At 52.8% G+C, this 14,714-nt stretch overlaps 6 protein-coding genes across 7 annotated transcripts; 3 read left to right on the plus strand and 3 right to left on the minus strand.

Moving 5' to 3' along the window:
• The first annotated feature begins 21 nt into the window (after positions 1-21).
• On the plus strand, positions 22-3,861 carry CAOG_01797 (radixin). The gene is made up of 3 exons (XM_004364608.2): positions 22-155; positions 530-966; positions 1,156-3,861. Exons 1-3 carry the CDS (start codon positions 119-121, stop codon positions 3,703-3,705), a joined length of 3,024 nt encoding a protein of 1,007 aa, XP_004364665.2. The 5' UTR covers positions 22-118; the 3' UTR covers positions 3,706-3,861.
• CAOG_01798 (potassium channel tetramerisation domain-containing protein) lies at positions 3,857-5,802 on the minus strand. Its single transcript, XM_004364609.2, has 2 exons — positions 4,349-5,802; positions 3,857-4,111 (listed from the first exon to the last, which is right to left on the minus strand). Exons 1-2 carry the CDS (start codon positions 5,642-5,644, stop codon positions 3,983-3,985), a joined length of 1,425 nt encoding a protein of 474 aa, XP_004364666.1. The 5' UTR covers positions 5,645-5,802; the 3' UTR covers positions 3,857-3,982.
• Positions 5,803-6,448: 646 nt separating this feature from the next.
• Positions 6,449-8,843, plus strand: CAOG_01799. Of its 2 annotated transcripts, XM_011271759.1 has the most exons (3): positions 6,449-6,473; positions 7,839-7,964; positions 8,135-8,843. In XM_011271759.1, the coding sequence occupies exons 2-3, from the start codon at positions 7,866-7,868 to the stop codon at positions 8,615-8,617; spliced, it is 582 nt and encodes a 193-aa protein (XP_011270061.1). In that variant the 5' UTR covers positions 6,449-6,473; positions 7,839-7,865; the 3' UTR covers positions 8,618-8,843. The 2 variants fall into 2 exon arrangements, with proteins under 2 accessions (XP_011270061.1, XP_004364667.1); XM_004364610.2 differs by lacking the exon at positions 6,449-6,473 and having other exon boundaries at positions 7,784-7,964.
• A 54-nt stretch (positions 8,844-8,897) lies between these two features.
• On the minus strand, positions 8,898-10,684 carry CAOG_01800 (transmembrane protein). Its single transcript, XM_004364611.2, has 4 exons — positions 10,565-10,684; positions 10,020-10,246; positions 9,260-9,779; positions 8,898-9,165 (listed from the first exon to the last, which is right to left on the minus strand). The coding sequence occupies exons 1-4, from the start codon at positions 10,625-10,627 to the stop codon at positions 8,992-8,994; spliced, it is 984 nt and encodes a 327-aa protein (XP_004364668.1). The 5' UTR covers positions 10,628-10,684; the 3' UTR covers positions 8,898-8,991.
• A 29-nt stretch (positions 10,685-10,713) lies between these two features.
• Positions 10,714-12,033, minus strand: CAOG_01801 (hypothetical protein). The gene has a single exon (XM_004364612.2). The coding sequence runs from the start codon at positions 11,986-11,988 to the stop codon at positions 10,777-10,779; it is 1,212 nt and encodes a 403-aa protein (XP_004364669.1). The 5' UTR covers positions 11,989-12,033; the 3' UTR covers positions 10,714-10,776.
• A 394-nt stretch (positions 12,034-12,427) lies between these two features.
• On the plus strand, positions 12,428-14,704 carry CAOG_01802 (translation elongation factor EF-Tu Tuf1). Its single transcript, XM_004364613.2, has 4 exons — positions 12,428-12,533; positions 12,878-12,908; positions 13,249-13,368; positions 13,504-14,704. The coding sequence occupies exons 1-4, from the start codon at positions 12,438-12,440 to the stop codon at positions 14,589-14,591; spliced, it is 1,335 nt and encodes a 444-aa protein (XP_004364670.1). The 5' UTR covers positions 12,428-12,437; the 3' UTR covers positions 14,592-14,704.
• Positions 14,705-14,714: the final 10 nt, after the last annotated feature.

Below are 14,714 nucleotides of genomic sequence, written 5' to 3' on the forward strand. Positions count from 1 at the left end.
ATTTTTTGCTCAGTCTTGTTTATTTTTATTTATTGTTATTCTCGTCATTGTGGTTGTTGTTGGCTTGCGCTTTCTGACAGTTTGCATTCGTCCTCCGCTTTGCGATCTGCCTTCTTGAATGCCACTGCGGGGGCGCGCGTTCGTCCTCACACAAGGTCTGCAGTTGCATCGTTGCGAATCGCTGTGATCGTGCGCGACTTTATTTCCCCCTTGTCTCGCGCGTTCGTGCTCGACTCCTCTGTCTCTCTCTGTCTCTGTCTCTGTCTCTTTCTTGCTCTCTTCATAACGCATGGAATGGCTTGCGTGGTACCTGCCGATGCAACCATCGCAAGACTTTGTTCGAAAAACCCTAAAAACCTAAAAACCGAAAAAACCTAAAAGTCGATTTGTTTATTGATCCCACAAAATCTGTCATCGAACCCTTTTTTTCGCTTTTTTGTGTGCCTCGCGTTCTGCTCAATCGGGACGCCTTCTTGCTTCGACTCGACTGTTGCTTACCTTGCGTTTGCTTTGCGTGTCGTTTGTGCAGAGGCCGTCGCGGCGCATGGCTTGTTTGGCGGCCTGCCAGACTCCGGGCTGTCAATCCTGCCATCACAGTCCTCCTCTCTGGCGTTGCAGCTCCCGGCCGACGTCCCGCTCGTCACTGCGTCTGGAAGCCATGCTGTCGTTGCTGGCGCTGGCAATGGAAGCAGCGGCGTGTCTGCTCCGGCGTCGTCCTCGGACTGGCGGCAACAAGATCCGCAAGCGGGTCAAGCCACCACTTCACACTCACTACCGTCCACCGCACAAGAGAGACACTCGAGAGGCAGCAACAGCAGCAACTCGTCGATCGAACGCTCTACATTTCTGCAGCGCGTCTTTGTCCTTCACCGCGTCCCGTCCGTCGTCAACGTCGTTGTGAGTTCACTGCCGACCAAATTTGGGGCGCCGCTGACGGACGTAACAGTGCTGGCCTCGACTCAGCCGGTAAGTGAGATCGTGGATGATCTTATAGCTGCAACACGAAGTGCATTCACCCCCTCCCGCGAGTTGTAAAGTCACAATGAGCGCCATGTCGTACTCACCTTGTTTTCCAACCCTTCTTCTTCTTCGTCGTCGTCTTCTTCTTCTTCTTCGTCGTCACCCATGCAAAAAACCAACAACTCAACAAAAAAGGGAAACATCACCGGAAGACAAATATTTGACACTGCTGCGCGATTACTCGGCATTCGAGAGGTGTGCTTCTTTGGCCTCGCGTATCAGGCCATGGACGGCGCACCAGCCTGGGTCACGCTGGACAAGCGGATTCGAAAGCATGATGTGCTGCGCATGGACAAGTCCGACCCTGCGGCGCCGTACCAGCTCCGAATGCGCTTCAAATTCTTCCCAGAGGATGCGGTTGAGCAGGTGATTCTCGATCGCACACGACACTACTTGGTCTTGCAGCTGCACGAGAGCATCTGCAGCAGCCAGCTCTACTGTCCCGCCGAAATGTGCGTCCTGTTAGCGTCCTACTATGTGCAAGCCAAGCATGGCGACTACAACTCGCGCGTGCACGTCCCTGGGTTTCTTTCCGGCGACACGCTCATGCCGCAGCGCGTCAAGAGCCAGTACAACATGACGGATGCAATGTGGGAGGAGCGCATCCTCGCGTGCCACGCCGAGCACCAGGGCATGTCCTTGGAGGAAGCTCTCGTCGAGTACCTCAAGATTGCCCAAGACCTCGAAATGTTTGGCGTCGAGTTCTTCCCCATCAAAAACAAGAAGGGCACGGATGTCTGGCTCGGGATTGATGCGCGTGGCCTCAGCATTTACGAGCTCAACGACAAGCTCAATCCAAAGATTGCCTTTCCCTGGAGCGAGATTCAGCAAGTTGGCTATGTGGACACGCAGTTCATCATCACTGTCAACGATCGACGCTCGCCAGATGTCGTGCTGATTGTGCCGAGCAAGCGCATCAACAAGCGCATCACGCACATGTGTCTCGGCAATTACCAAATGTATCTCCGAGGGCGCGCCAATGCGACGCTGGAGCACGAGCTCTTCCAGGCGGAGGCACAGCACGAGCGCCTGCGACGGGAGACGCAAAAGCAGCGTCTCCTTCTCGAACGGAGCGCCCGTGTCGAGGCCGAGCGAGCGCGATACGAGCTTGAGCTGCGCTTGCAGCAGGCGGAAGAGCACGCAAAGCAGTGGGAGTACGCCTTCCGTCGGTCGGAGGAAACCGCCGAGCTCATGTTTGAAAAGGCGACCATTGCCGAAGAGGAGGCCAGGCTTCTCATGCGCAAGGCCCTTGAGGCTGAAGAGACGAAAATGCGAATCATGAAAACAGCCGTGCGCACGGCCGAGGAAAAGGCCGAGATGGGTCGCAAAGCCAAGGAGGCCGAAGAGGTGGCTGCCCGTCTCGCGTTTCAAGCCAAGCGTGCGGAAGCCCAAGCTGTGCAACTTCGTTCGCAGTTGCTCTTTCAACAGCAACAACGGCTGAATCAAGGCGCTGCCCCATCCACGCCTGTCGGGACTACCACCGGTGCAAGCGCATCTGCTGGCGGCGGTCGATTTGTCCCTCATGGCAGCAGCAGCAGCAGCAGCAGCAACAGCAAGTCTCCAGCTCCGGCGCACACGCTTTACTCGCCTACAGTGCCCGCTTCCGGCAGCAGCCATGCTCGACCCTCCAAAGACACGAGTCCAATCCCCAACACGTATTCCAACACGACAATGCAAAGCACCTCCTCGTCTTCGTCGGCGTCGTCGCTGCACGGCACTGCTCATCACCCGTTGCACCTGACCCCTGCTCAGCACCATGCCCAGATGCGGCAATCCAACTCACACCACACCATAGACCCGGCCACTGCTGGGCGCGGGCAGCACTCTGCACTTGGCACAGTCGCAGCGTCTGCACCCAATGTGTTTGCCTACACGAGCCATTCACCCGTGCCCATGCCGGTCCAATCCCATCACCCCGAACCAAGAATGGGCCGGCAGTCCTCCGAAGTATTTACCACGTCCATCGCAACCCTCCCCTCGCTCAATTCCAGCGGTTCCGAAACCGCCATCTCACAGTTAACGCGCCGCGACAGTGGCAATTCGGCACGCTCGGCGCATGGAGGCGCCGGCCTCGCCCCACCCAATGGACTTGCACCTGATAATCGCAGCCTCATTGCGCAAAACGGCTCGCCCACGACCCTTCGCCGCTCCATGCACGCCTCTACCGCAGCAGCACGGCTGTCTATACCTTCCTTCGACAGCTCGACGGGCGCCTCGCTGGCCTCCGAAGTGCACTCGGCGCGCATGAGTTTGTCGAATGTGCAATTTTCACGCCAGCCGTCCTACCGACTCTCGAGCTATGCTCCAGGGTCTCCTCACAGCGCAAACGGAGCTCAGGTGGAGACCTCGCTCGGCCAGTTGGGCCACGACGGCGCCGGCGGAGATGCAGGTGCCGGGACTGGACTGCGCGATGTGGACACTCGTCCGCCTGGCGACGCGTCGACCCAGCTGGCCTCCCAAATCAAAAAGGAGCGGCGGGAGCACTTGGGCACATCGAAAACGCTCCAAGTACAGTTGCGCTCGCTGATTGCCGACATCATGCCGCTGCGTCGCACTGAAATGGCATCCGAGCTCGATGAAATCCACGAGAGCAACGTCCAGCTCGGCAAAACCAAGTACGCCACGCTCCGACTCATCCGCAAAGGCACCACCCACGATCGCATCAACAAATTCGAGAGCATGTAGCGATGGGTTGCCTGTTTTTGGAGTTTTCGTTTTTTTGTGAGTTTTCGTTTTTGTGAGTTTTGCGTGGCGCACTCGTATCATCTTAACATTGAAAGCAACCAATGCCACCAAAACCAGTAGCTTGATGGTTGTGAAGCCTTCAAGTCTGCGACCCGACTTTTATTCCAATTGTCCAAATGATCACAGAGTGGAGGAGGACCAGCCAATCCAACCAAAACAAAACACAGCAGCAACGACAAAAAAAAAAAAAAAAAAGGTTCAAGGACGAATAACCGCCTCATGGCCGATCGTCAATGCCAAGAAACGGACTCTGATGATGGGTGGGTGGGTGAGACGGAACGGCGCCATTCTCAAATAATAATACATTGAGTGTTTCCTCGTAAATCTTTGCTTCTGGGAATTCGACCTGTCAAAAAAGGAAGAAGAAAAAGCATCAGCATCAGCAGAATGATTTTCCTCAACTACGCTCGCAAGTTGCTGATAGCAAACATCAAAATCCTCAAAACGTCCACTTTCCACACACACACACACACACACACACACACACACACACACACACACACACACACACACACACACACACACACACACACACACACACACACACACACACACACACACACACACACACACACACACACACCTTTGTATGCTTCTTTTCGGTCGGATATGACAGCGAGACACACGAAATTTCCGCAACCTTGATGCCTCCGCCGTAAAAGACCCAGGACAGAATATCGTTCGGGCACTTGATGTCCTTGACAAAGAGGACGCGGCCGTTAAACTTGAACGCGAGCTTGTCAAAGAGCTCGGCGTTCTTTAGAAAGTTTTCGTCCGAGTTTGGCGTGTACGAGTACTTGTTGTTGCCGCGGTTGTAGTTGAGCACGACGAGCGGTGTGCGTGTGGTTGCCAGAATGAGCTTGAACTCTTGCGCCGAGGTCAGCAATGGCACGGAGCACTTTGGATAGTACTTGGCCTCCTCCTGCAGCTGAATGTACCGGACGAGATCCTCAATCAGGTAGAAGCTTGCCTCCGCGGCAATGTCCGCACGCTCGCGCTTGCTCTCTGGCAGATTGACTCGCCCATCGCGCAGAAAGTTCAGAATGTAATGAAAGTGCCGTCCGTCGCGGTCAATGACATACCAGCCGTCCGGATCTGGCTCGGCAGCAATGCGCCCGCTGAACATGGCGGAAAGCATGTTCTCGCCCCGCTTGAAGAGCGTATCGACCGAGGTCATATAGAAGGTGCCTCCGACGTTGAGATGGACGTAGCGCGGTGCATCTGACGGCGGGGCAATGGCGCGACGTGCGAGCGCTGATGACGCTGCTGCGGTGCCGCTGGTTGACACTGCAGCTCCAGTTGACGTCTGCACGACGACCATGCTATGGTGGTTGTGGTGATGATGGTGGTGCAGATGATGCTGGCCGCCCGCGTTGGCCCCCATGCCGCTGCCGGGCCCGCCTGCTGACGACGTCTGAGGCGGGGGCGAGGTCGAGTACGGCGGCGATCCGGTGAGCTCTGGATAGTAGCCCATCGGAGCACTGCCACTGACACTGCCACCGCCACCAGCAGCAGCGGCAGCAGCAGCAACAGCAACAACACTGCCGTTGACCATCGACGACTGCTGCGGCGGGGAGGTCGACAGGTGGTGGTGGTGCTGGACTGGCGAGCCGCGCCCGTGGTCGAGCAATCCGCCGACCCCTCCGCCAGCAGCAGTGTGGATGATGCTCAGCGGATGGCTGCCCTTGACGAGCGGGTTTGTGACGGACGACGACGATGACGGCGGGTGGCCTCCACCGCTCGGTCCGCCCGCCGATGCTGCCGGCGACGAGGTCGATGCCGCTGAGGCGTACAGAATTGGCGGCGACGTGCTGGTTGTCGTCTGTGCAGCCACAGCAGCCGCGAGCGACTCGCCAATCGAGTTCCGCTTGGACGACATAAAGTATGAAAAGTTCGTTTTTTGGTGGCTTGTTCTGTGGTAGACTGGAGTTGGCGGGTCGTGTGGGTTGGGCTGCAACCCGCGCACAAAAAAATCTTGGAGTGGCTGTTCTCAGCAACCAAACGTGAGCTTATTTTTGAGGAAACCGTGTAGAATTGCATTGCAAGTCGTAGTACTGGTTGAGTGCGTTGACTATTCTTCAAAACAATGCTGAGCCGCAGCGAACAACTCTTGCTCGGTCGAAAATTTGCAGTTTTGCCCCTCTCCACCGTCTCTTATACTCCCCCCCCCACTCTCTCTCACTCTCTAAATAAGTAGATACATCTATGGGTGCTTGCTCGACTCATCATCAGGAAGATCTTCCAATCTTTGTAGATCTGCCCAAAGCTGCGCAGTTTCAGATTTTTTGTATTTTTGATTTTTTTGTATTTTGACAGCAGCTTTGCAAGATTTTTTTTTTTTCGAATCCTTTCGTTTCTCGATTGATTGATTATTCTAGATCGAAACAAGGACAAGCTGATCGTTCACTCGGCTGGAGCAGAGCGGCGGGCGTCCTGGAGACGTTTGGTGGAATGCGCACACCGGCACAGAACGGGTGGTCATCTCGACCCAATGCCCTATTTTCTCCTTCCACTCGCCCTTTCTTTTCGCTTTCTTCCCCCCCCCCTCCTCCGCCTCTTTCAAATGACTCTTCCTTGTTTTCCTTCAAACTGCTCGTTTCTTCTCCTTTAATCTTCATTACTTTTTTTTCTTTTTCTTCTCGTTTCTTTTGGATGATGTTTCTCTTTCTCCAATTATATTTGGCGACGCGCTATTTCTGTTTTTTCAGGTTGGTTTTTTTTTATTATTATTTTTGTATTTTTTACTTTTTATTTGTGTTATTATTATTTTTTTCACAAAACGCAAGTTTTTTTTCTTTTCTTTTCTTTTTTTCTTTTTATCTTCTTTGTGATTTGCGAGCGCGGTCGTTCTGCTTGGAAAGCGGGGAAGGGCGAACGATGCTGTCTGTCTGGGCGTCACTTGCCATTGAGATTTGCCAGCGCGCGTGCCACTGACGCGAAAGAAACAAGCGTCAAAGAGAAAGAGAGAAAAAAAGGCACAGCAGGTGTTTTTTTTTTTTCTTTTTCTTTTTCTTTTTTTTTTCTTCTTCTTTTTGTACGCTCTCTCCTGCGTTGCTTGCTCCGCCCCAGCGCCCCATCTCGAGATCTCACTACACGCCTTTCTGCCACCTTCGCGTGGAGATCAGCCGCAGCAGGGCAAGACAGAGCCCAACAACGAACAAGACGATTGCAGCTGCGTCGTTTTGAACAGTTTTTTTTTTTTCTGTTTCTTTTCTTTTTTTTTTTTCCAATCCAAAAGCTTCATCTTTCTGCTTGTTTCGCCCTGTTTCCCCACGCTCGCTTGCTCGCTTTGCTTTTGTCTCTGCGCGTCTTCCCGGTCACCCCCCTTTTCCCCCTCTGTGTCATGTGTGCTTTGTTCCGTCCGTCGCTCTTACCCCCCTTCCCCTCTCTCTCCTCTGCGTGATGGCTTTCGTTCCAATGTCTGATGCCTTTTTTTCTTTTTTTTTCTTTTTTTTTTTTCATGTTATGGCTTTTTTCAACTTTCCATTTTCTCTTTCTTTTTTTCTTTTTTTTTTTTTCTTTCTCTCTTTCTCTTCGTTCTCCTCTTCCATCTCCGACTCCGCCTCCATCTCGTTCTCTTGCTCTTGGAGTGCGTGTGTGGCGCGCTCCTCGGCATACAACCTCGCAACGGCTCTTGGCTGCGGTTGGCTGCGTTCGCTTCCAACCACAAAATGCGAGGTATTTTTTTTTTCATTCTTTTCAAAAAAAAAAAAAAAAAAAAAAAAGACCGCAAATAATCATGCATCATTCAAACCCATGCTTTTTGCTTTTTTTTTTTCTGTTCTTTTTCTCTCTTTCTTTCTTCTTGTTCTTCTTCTTCTTTTGCTGTTCCTTCTCCGTGTCTCTCTTCTCTCATGTGTGCTTTGTGCATGATGGATCAGTCTCTCGCTTGCTCCCACATCCCGATCGCTTGGCCTTTTGTTTGACACTTGATCATTTTTTTTTGCTTTTGCTGTTCTTTTCTCTCTTTTTTTTTTTTTTTTTTTTTCAAAAACTCGCCCTTCTCCAACTCGATCGACTCACTTTTTACACATTGGTATCATTGCTCTACTTTTTTTGCTCGTCAATCACAGTCAACGAAAACTTGAAACTAAGCTAGAATGAGCGCACCGATCCGTCGCAAGTTGGTCGTCGTGGGTGATGGTGCCTGCGGCAAGACCTGTCTCCTTATCGTCTTCTCCAAGGACCAGTTCCCCGAGGTAACAATCGCACGACGCCGATGGGCATTCATTGAAACAGCCCTTTTGCACTTTTTTTTTTCTTTTGTCTCTGCCTTCTTTGCGTTTGTGGCTCATTTTCAATTGATCCTCGAATTTCTTTCTTTTTTTTTTCTTTTTTTCTTGTTTTTTTCCCTGCTCGCTCCATCCAGGTCTACGTCCCCACCGTCTTCGAGAACTATGTCGCCGATATTGTTGTCGACACTAAGGAAGTCGAGTTGGCCCTTTGGGATACCGCTGGCCAGGAAGATTACGACCGTCTTCGCCCCCTGTCGTACCCCGACACGAACGTCATTCTTATGTGCTTTGCGATCGACTCGCCCGACTCGCTCGAGAACATCCCCGAGAAGTGGGTCCCTGAGGTGCACCACTTCTGCCCCGGCATCCCGTTCGTCCTTGTTGGCTGCAAGAAGGATTTGCGCAACGACGAGGACACCATCCGAGAACTTGCCAAGATGAAGCAGAAGCCCGTCACACAGGAGGAGGGCATGGCCATGGCAGAGCGCATCAAGGCCTACCAATACATTGAGTGCTCGGCAAAGAACAAGGAGAACGTCCGAGAGGTGTTTGAGACTGCCACCCGTGCCGCTCTTATGGTCAAGGGCAAGAAGAACAAGCGATGCCTGATCCTCTAAACAGCCAAAAAACAAAAAATTCTTCCCGATAACCAAAGAAACGAAAATACCCCCAAGCACGATTTGAAGAGAAGAAAAAAAAAACCAAACGAAGCAGTTTTTTTGCGTTTGTTGAACGAGACTGTCTTTTTGTTTGCTTGATCTTTTTTTCATTCGTGTTTGTTATGTGAATGTTGTAATGTTGTGTTTATGTGGTTTTATAAAAACAAAAAAATTGCCAGCCCAACTCTGGAGGTGTTCATTCAATGAATTGAAAAAAAAAAAAAAAAAAAAAGCAGAGTTCATGCAACACATTCTCTAATTCGTACAAATGCTCATTTTGGCAGACACCGTTCAACGACATACACAAACAAAGAACCCGGGAGAAGCAACTGTTATGCCGAAGCTGGGTGCTTCTTTGCCTTGTGGACGAGCGTGCGCATCAAGGTGATGAAATTGCCAGAGGCAAGCACAATAAAAATAACGGCCAGCGCCGAAGGATGCCACTCAAGGCAGCGGGGATCCATGGTGATCTCGTACAGGGTGTACGCGTTGTAGACTTGGAAGCCCTAGAGGTTGTAGAATGACACAAATGCAAGATTGAGGGGCAACGCTCGAAAAAAAAAAAACCAACAAAAAACAACTTTGGCTTGTCCTCCTTACATGTCCAATCATCAGCATCACGACGAGATACGTCAATCCACGCGAAGACATTTCCGCGGTGACCTCCATGGCGTCCGTCTTGCCAAGGGCACGAAGCATGTACAAGCGGGAGGTTTGGTAGCGGAACTGGATGAATTGGAGCACACCAACGTAAATCGTAAAAATGTGGAACTGGGTTCGGAAGGCCTGGTACGCAAAGCCGTCTGGCCAGATGAGCAGCATGGCCGTGAGCACGACGCTAATGTAGTGGTGCCAGAGATACCAGTTCCGGATGCGCGAGCCGTTTGCAATCAAAATGTGCTCGCGCAAAGTGGCCGTGCAGTAAAACCAGACAATCAAGCAGTGCAGCAGGGCCTCCACGAAGCGGAACGGCAGCAGTGTGAGGTTGAGCAACGAGATGAGCACAGTGATCATGGTCATGCGCGCCTTGAACTTTTCGTAATCCTCCTTGTACTTGAAGCGATCGCCCATCTTTGGGAGGGTCATATTCACGTCTCCCAGCACGAGTCCGAGCAGCACCCTGGCAAAAATTCGACAAGAGCGTTTTAAAAAGAGTTGTTAGTCCCCCAAGAGCATGTTGGCCAAACGAGTTTGAGCTGACAAGATTGACAAAAAGCAGCAAAAAGCAAAATACAAAAAGGTTGCTTTTTTTTTTTTTTTTTTTGAATCCCAGCGATCCGAATCCCAGGCCTCTTCCCGCTCCCTCCCTCGTCCAAACAGACCCAGAAGAGCTCCGATCGAATCGAAAACGCCCACTTACGACTTCTTCTGTGGGAAGGAGACCTCCATGCGGGAGAGCTGGCTCTTCTGCTCGGCCGTTTCGCGCTCGAGCTCGGTTCGCTCCTGGTCTGTCAGTCCCGCTGGCTTGCGTTTCGCCATGTCCAGCAGCTCGCCGATCGCCTTCTTTTGCGCTCCAATGCTCTTCACGCAGTCGTCCTGCGCAGTGAACATGGTCTTGGACGCCGCCTTAAAGTTGGCAAAGCTCGTCTAGTGTTGTTATCCAAAATTTCGCATTGCAAGTGAGATGATGATAGCCCAGCCACTCAACGAGGGGGGGGGCAGGCACGGCTCCCAGCGCTTTGAACGATGGATGCTCGATGAATACGACAAGGTTGTGATGAGTGTCAACGCTCCAGTGAGCGTCCCTCTCTGTCTCTGTCGATGGCTTCTAGAGAACAGCGGCAGCAGCATCCAACTCTCGATTGCCCCTCGCTCTTTGTCGCCTCTCCTTCCATCGTGGCCGGTCGATGGATTGCATGTGAATGCAGCTGGTACGCAAGCTGTGAGTGTTGTGTTTGAGTTTACCTCAATGTTGCGAAAGCTCGTTTGCAGCGACGCGCGCTCCTTTCGCACCTCCTCTGCTGACATTGGTTTTTGCGCAGTGAGATAGTGAGATGGAGGGATTAAATGAAATAAAAATAAGAAAATGGACTGATTGTCGTGGTGTGGTCTGACAGAAATAGGTCGAGTATCGAAATCAGAAATTACATTAGAAATACAGCAAGCAATGATGAGGGTCATCGGAAACCACCAGCAAAAGCCGATGGGCGAGTCACATCGTGGAAGTATGTCTCGATATCATCATCGTCGTCGTCGTCACCTCCATCATCGGGGTAGTCATCGTCGCTATCAAACTCATCGTCGTTCTCGTCCACATCATCATCGTCGTCCTGATCATCGTCCTCGTCTGGGTCGCGGTACATGGCGTCATTTCGAGGCCGACTTGCTTTGGTTTGCAACGAACGAGCAGCCGATGCGTGGCCGGATACAGGGGTTATGGTGGAGGGGCTGCCTCGTTGGGCAAACATTTTGTCATGCGATGCACCAAGCGTCAGAGCGCCCGCTTTGGCTCGCACGGGCTGTACTTTGGCCGCTGCCTGCCGCTGCAAGAGCTCTTGCTGTAGTTGGAGCTCGTGTTGGTGCTGGAGCATTGCGAGGGACGATTCAAGCGACAATGCATGTACTTGCGGTCGACCAGGCGCCTGTGCGTGTGCGATAGCTCGGCGCCCGAGTCGTGCCTGGCGCTCTCCCTCGACAATAACACTCTGGTCGCTACGATCTGGCTCGTTGTGTGCATCGAGCACGCGCGGCATTGTGAGCGAACGCGCTTCCGCCGCACGAGCGCTGAGCTGTGTCGGTTGTTCTCGTGGTGGCTGTGGCGGACCCTTCTGCACGTTCGGGTCAGATGGTAACATACTTGCAGCACCATGGTCGGGGTTTGACAACTCTGGTACTGTTGGTACTGTGGGTTGGAGCTCGACGCCAGCCATGAGCGTCACGACGTCGTCCAAACTCTGGCGGAAGGCACTCTCGCGCTCCAGCAGCTGCAACCGCTCCAGAATCGGTGCGCGCTTCTCTGCAGGCAATGCTTCCATGATGGAGCGCGATCGAGCGAGTGCCCGCTGGCGATCCAGCGCGTCCTTGAGCTCGGCGTCCGACAGCGCGGCAAAGCGACGCTCGCTGCTGTTCGTCGCGGTCTGCCGCTGCTGTTGTGGCTGTTGTGGCTGCTGTTGTAGCTGCTGTTTGGTTCCAACACTGGCATCGAGCTGTATGACTTTGGCGATGGACGCAGGCAGCATCGGCAGGACTGGGCTCGTGAACATTGGCGTTCCGCGCTGGTACGTGCTCTTGTGCAGCACTGCGCGTGGCCTGCGCTGTTGCTCTTGGAGCGCCACAGAAGGGTCGCTGCTCGTGGCTTGCTGCGGCTGCAGCGCGGCGTCGTCGGTCATATCCACAGAGTCTTGTTTGAGCAAGCCAGAAAAAATGGAAGACTGAGACTGAGACTGAGACTGAGACTCGGATTCAACATCTGAGCAATGCATGTCAAATACAACAGCACTGCTACTGTGCGAGACTTGAGATTTGAGCTCGAATCGCGCGTCCAATCAACAAAGCCAGAGGGATTCGGATTGATTCGTTTTTACCTCTTGTCGGGCTCTACTGCACCACTTCCTTCACCATCCAGCACTCAAAACATTGAGTGATTGACTTTATTGTCAATCCCAGTGATCATTTGTCTGAGGAGAGAGCGGGTTTTGTCTCTACTCTGCAGCCATCCCTTTCCATCCATTGATCCATCCACTCAACCATTGTCTTCTGCTGATCAGTGTCTCAATAGTTAGTGTTTTTCATTTTCATTTTCCGCTTTGGAGCTCATTCCTCAGTTTTTTTCATAATCATGCTCGGTCGTGCTGTTGGCGTCGTCCTGCGTGGAGTGGCTTCGTCCATTGCCTCTGCTTCTTCTTCTTCTTCTTTGCCCTCTGTCTCTTGCGCTGTACGTCCTCGTCTCGCCCTGCTTTTCTTTGTTTTTGCAAATCTGTGCAAAACCCCCTCAACCCCAACCCCAAACCCCGTTCTCGTCGTTTCGTCCCTCTTTCAAATCGCTTCAATCTCTCGGTTCTCTGCTCTTGTCTTCGCTTTGATCGATTCCACATGCTTTTTTTTTTTTTTTTTTTTTTTTTGGCTCTTTTTTTTTTTTTTTTCTATTGATTTTCCATTGCAAATAACGACCAAAACTCACTTTGAAAATTGCTTCTTCTTCTTCTTCTTCTTCTTTGTTCTTTTCATTGTTTCTGCTCTGCTTTTCTGCTGCGATCGACTTTGAACAACTCTGATTAGATCCGCAAGTCCGCGATGCCGTCCTCCGTTGGTACGTCTGAAGCAGAAAACACTGCTCAAAAAAAAAAAAAAAAAAAAAAAAAAAAAGCCAATGCAAAAGCCAAGACAGGCCAAGTGCTTTTGTCCATGTGCTGATGGGTCGAGATCAGCACTTCCATCGAGCACTTCCCGCAGCTCATCGCGTTCGCTTCCATTTCAACATGCCCCCACACTCGGTTTTCTGGGGAGCGGGAGAAGGCGGGGGCGGGGAGGAAGGGGCAATGTGTGTGTGTGTGTGAAGCATGGCCCGCTCTCAACCATTCACATCGATCCGTACCATGATCGGACTGCTCAACATCTCAACGTTGCTCACTAAATTTTGCTTGCGACAGCTCGCACCCAAGTTCGTGGCATGGCTGAGGTCTTTAGCCGTGCAAAGCCCCACTGCAACATTGGCACCATTGGCCACGTCGATCACGGCAAGACTTCCCTCACTGCCGCCATCACCAAGGGTAAGGAATAGAGAAGATAGACGAGGCGCCGTTTTGGTTGTATGGTTTGTCTTGTTGTTTTGGGGAGACGTCCATCTCACTCGCAAATTTTCCCCTTCCCCCCCCCCGCCCCTGTCATCCTCCTGCCACATCTAGTCCTCGCCGAAACGGGCCAGGCCAAGTACAAGGCGTACGGCGATATTGACAACGCGCCCGAAGAGAAGGCTCGCGGCATCACCATCGCCACCGCCCACGTCGAGTACGAGACGGCCAAGCGCCACTACGGCCACGTTGACTGCCCCGGTCACGCCGATTACATCAAGAACATGATCACTGGTGCTGCCCAGATGGACGGCGCCATCCTCGTCGTTGCCGGCACGGACGGCCAGATGCCCCAGACCCGCGAGCACCTTCTGCTCGCCAAGCAGGTCGGCGTCAAGGCCCTGGTTGTTTACATTAACAAGGCCGACGCTGTCGCCGAAAAGGACCAGCTCGAGCTTGTCGAGATGGAGATGCGTGAGATTCTGAACGAGTACAAGTTTGATGGTGACAACACCCCGATCATCATTGGCTCGGCCCTGTGCGCCCTGGAAGACCGTGAGCCCGAGCTCGGCCGCCAGTCCATCCTCAAGCTTCTTGATGCCGTCGATAACTTTATTCCCCAGCCCTCCCGTGACCTTGACAAGCCCTTCCTCATGTCCATCGAAGACGTCTTCTCCATTGGTGGCCGCGGCACCGTCGCCACTGGCCGTGTCGAGCGTGGCATTGTCAACAAGGGCGATGAAGTTGAGATTGTTGGCTTTGGCACCACCCCGATCAAGACGACCGTGACCGGCCTCGAAATGTTCCACAAGCAGCTCGAGCGCGGCGAGGCGGGCGACAACCTCGGCGCTCTCCTCCGTGGCGTCAAGCGCGAGGACCTCCGTCGTGGCCACATGATCTGCGCCCCTGGCACCCTCAAGGCCTACTCCAAGGTCGAGGCTGAGCTGTACATTCTGACTGCCAAGGAGGGTGGCCGCCACACCCACGTTGCCAACGGCTACCGCCCCCAGATGTTCTTCCGCACCTGCGACGTCACCTGCGTCGTCACCCTCAAGAACGGCGACATGGCCATGCCCGGCGACAACGCCACCATCCTTCTGGACATTGTCTCGCCCGTTGCCATCGAGCAAGGTCTCCGCTTCACCCTCCGCGAGGGCCACAAGACCATCGGCACCGGTGTCGTCTCCAAGATCATCTCCTAAGCATGTTGCTTTCTGCTTTGTCTCTGTTTCCCCCGTGTGCTAGAGACAACGTGAATGCTTTTCTTTTTTGAGTTCCTCAGCCAAAAAGGAAATAAATAATCTCGAGTCACCGATTTTTGTCGT

The sequence above is a fragment of the Capsaspora owczarzaki genome (genome assembly GCF_000151315.2).
Source record: "Capsaspora owczarzaki ATCC 30864 unplaced genomic scaffold supercont2.2, whole genome shotgun sequence".
NCBI classification, from domain to species: Eukaryota; class Filasterea; order Ministeriida; family Capsasporidae; genus Capsaspora; species Capsaspora owczarzaki.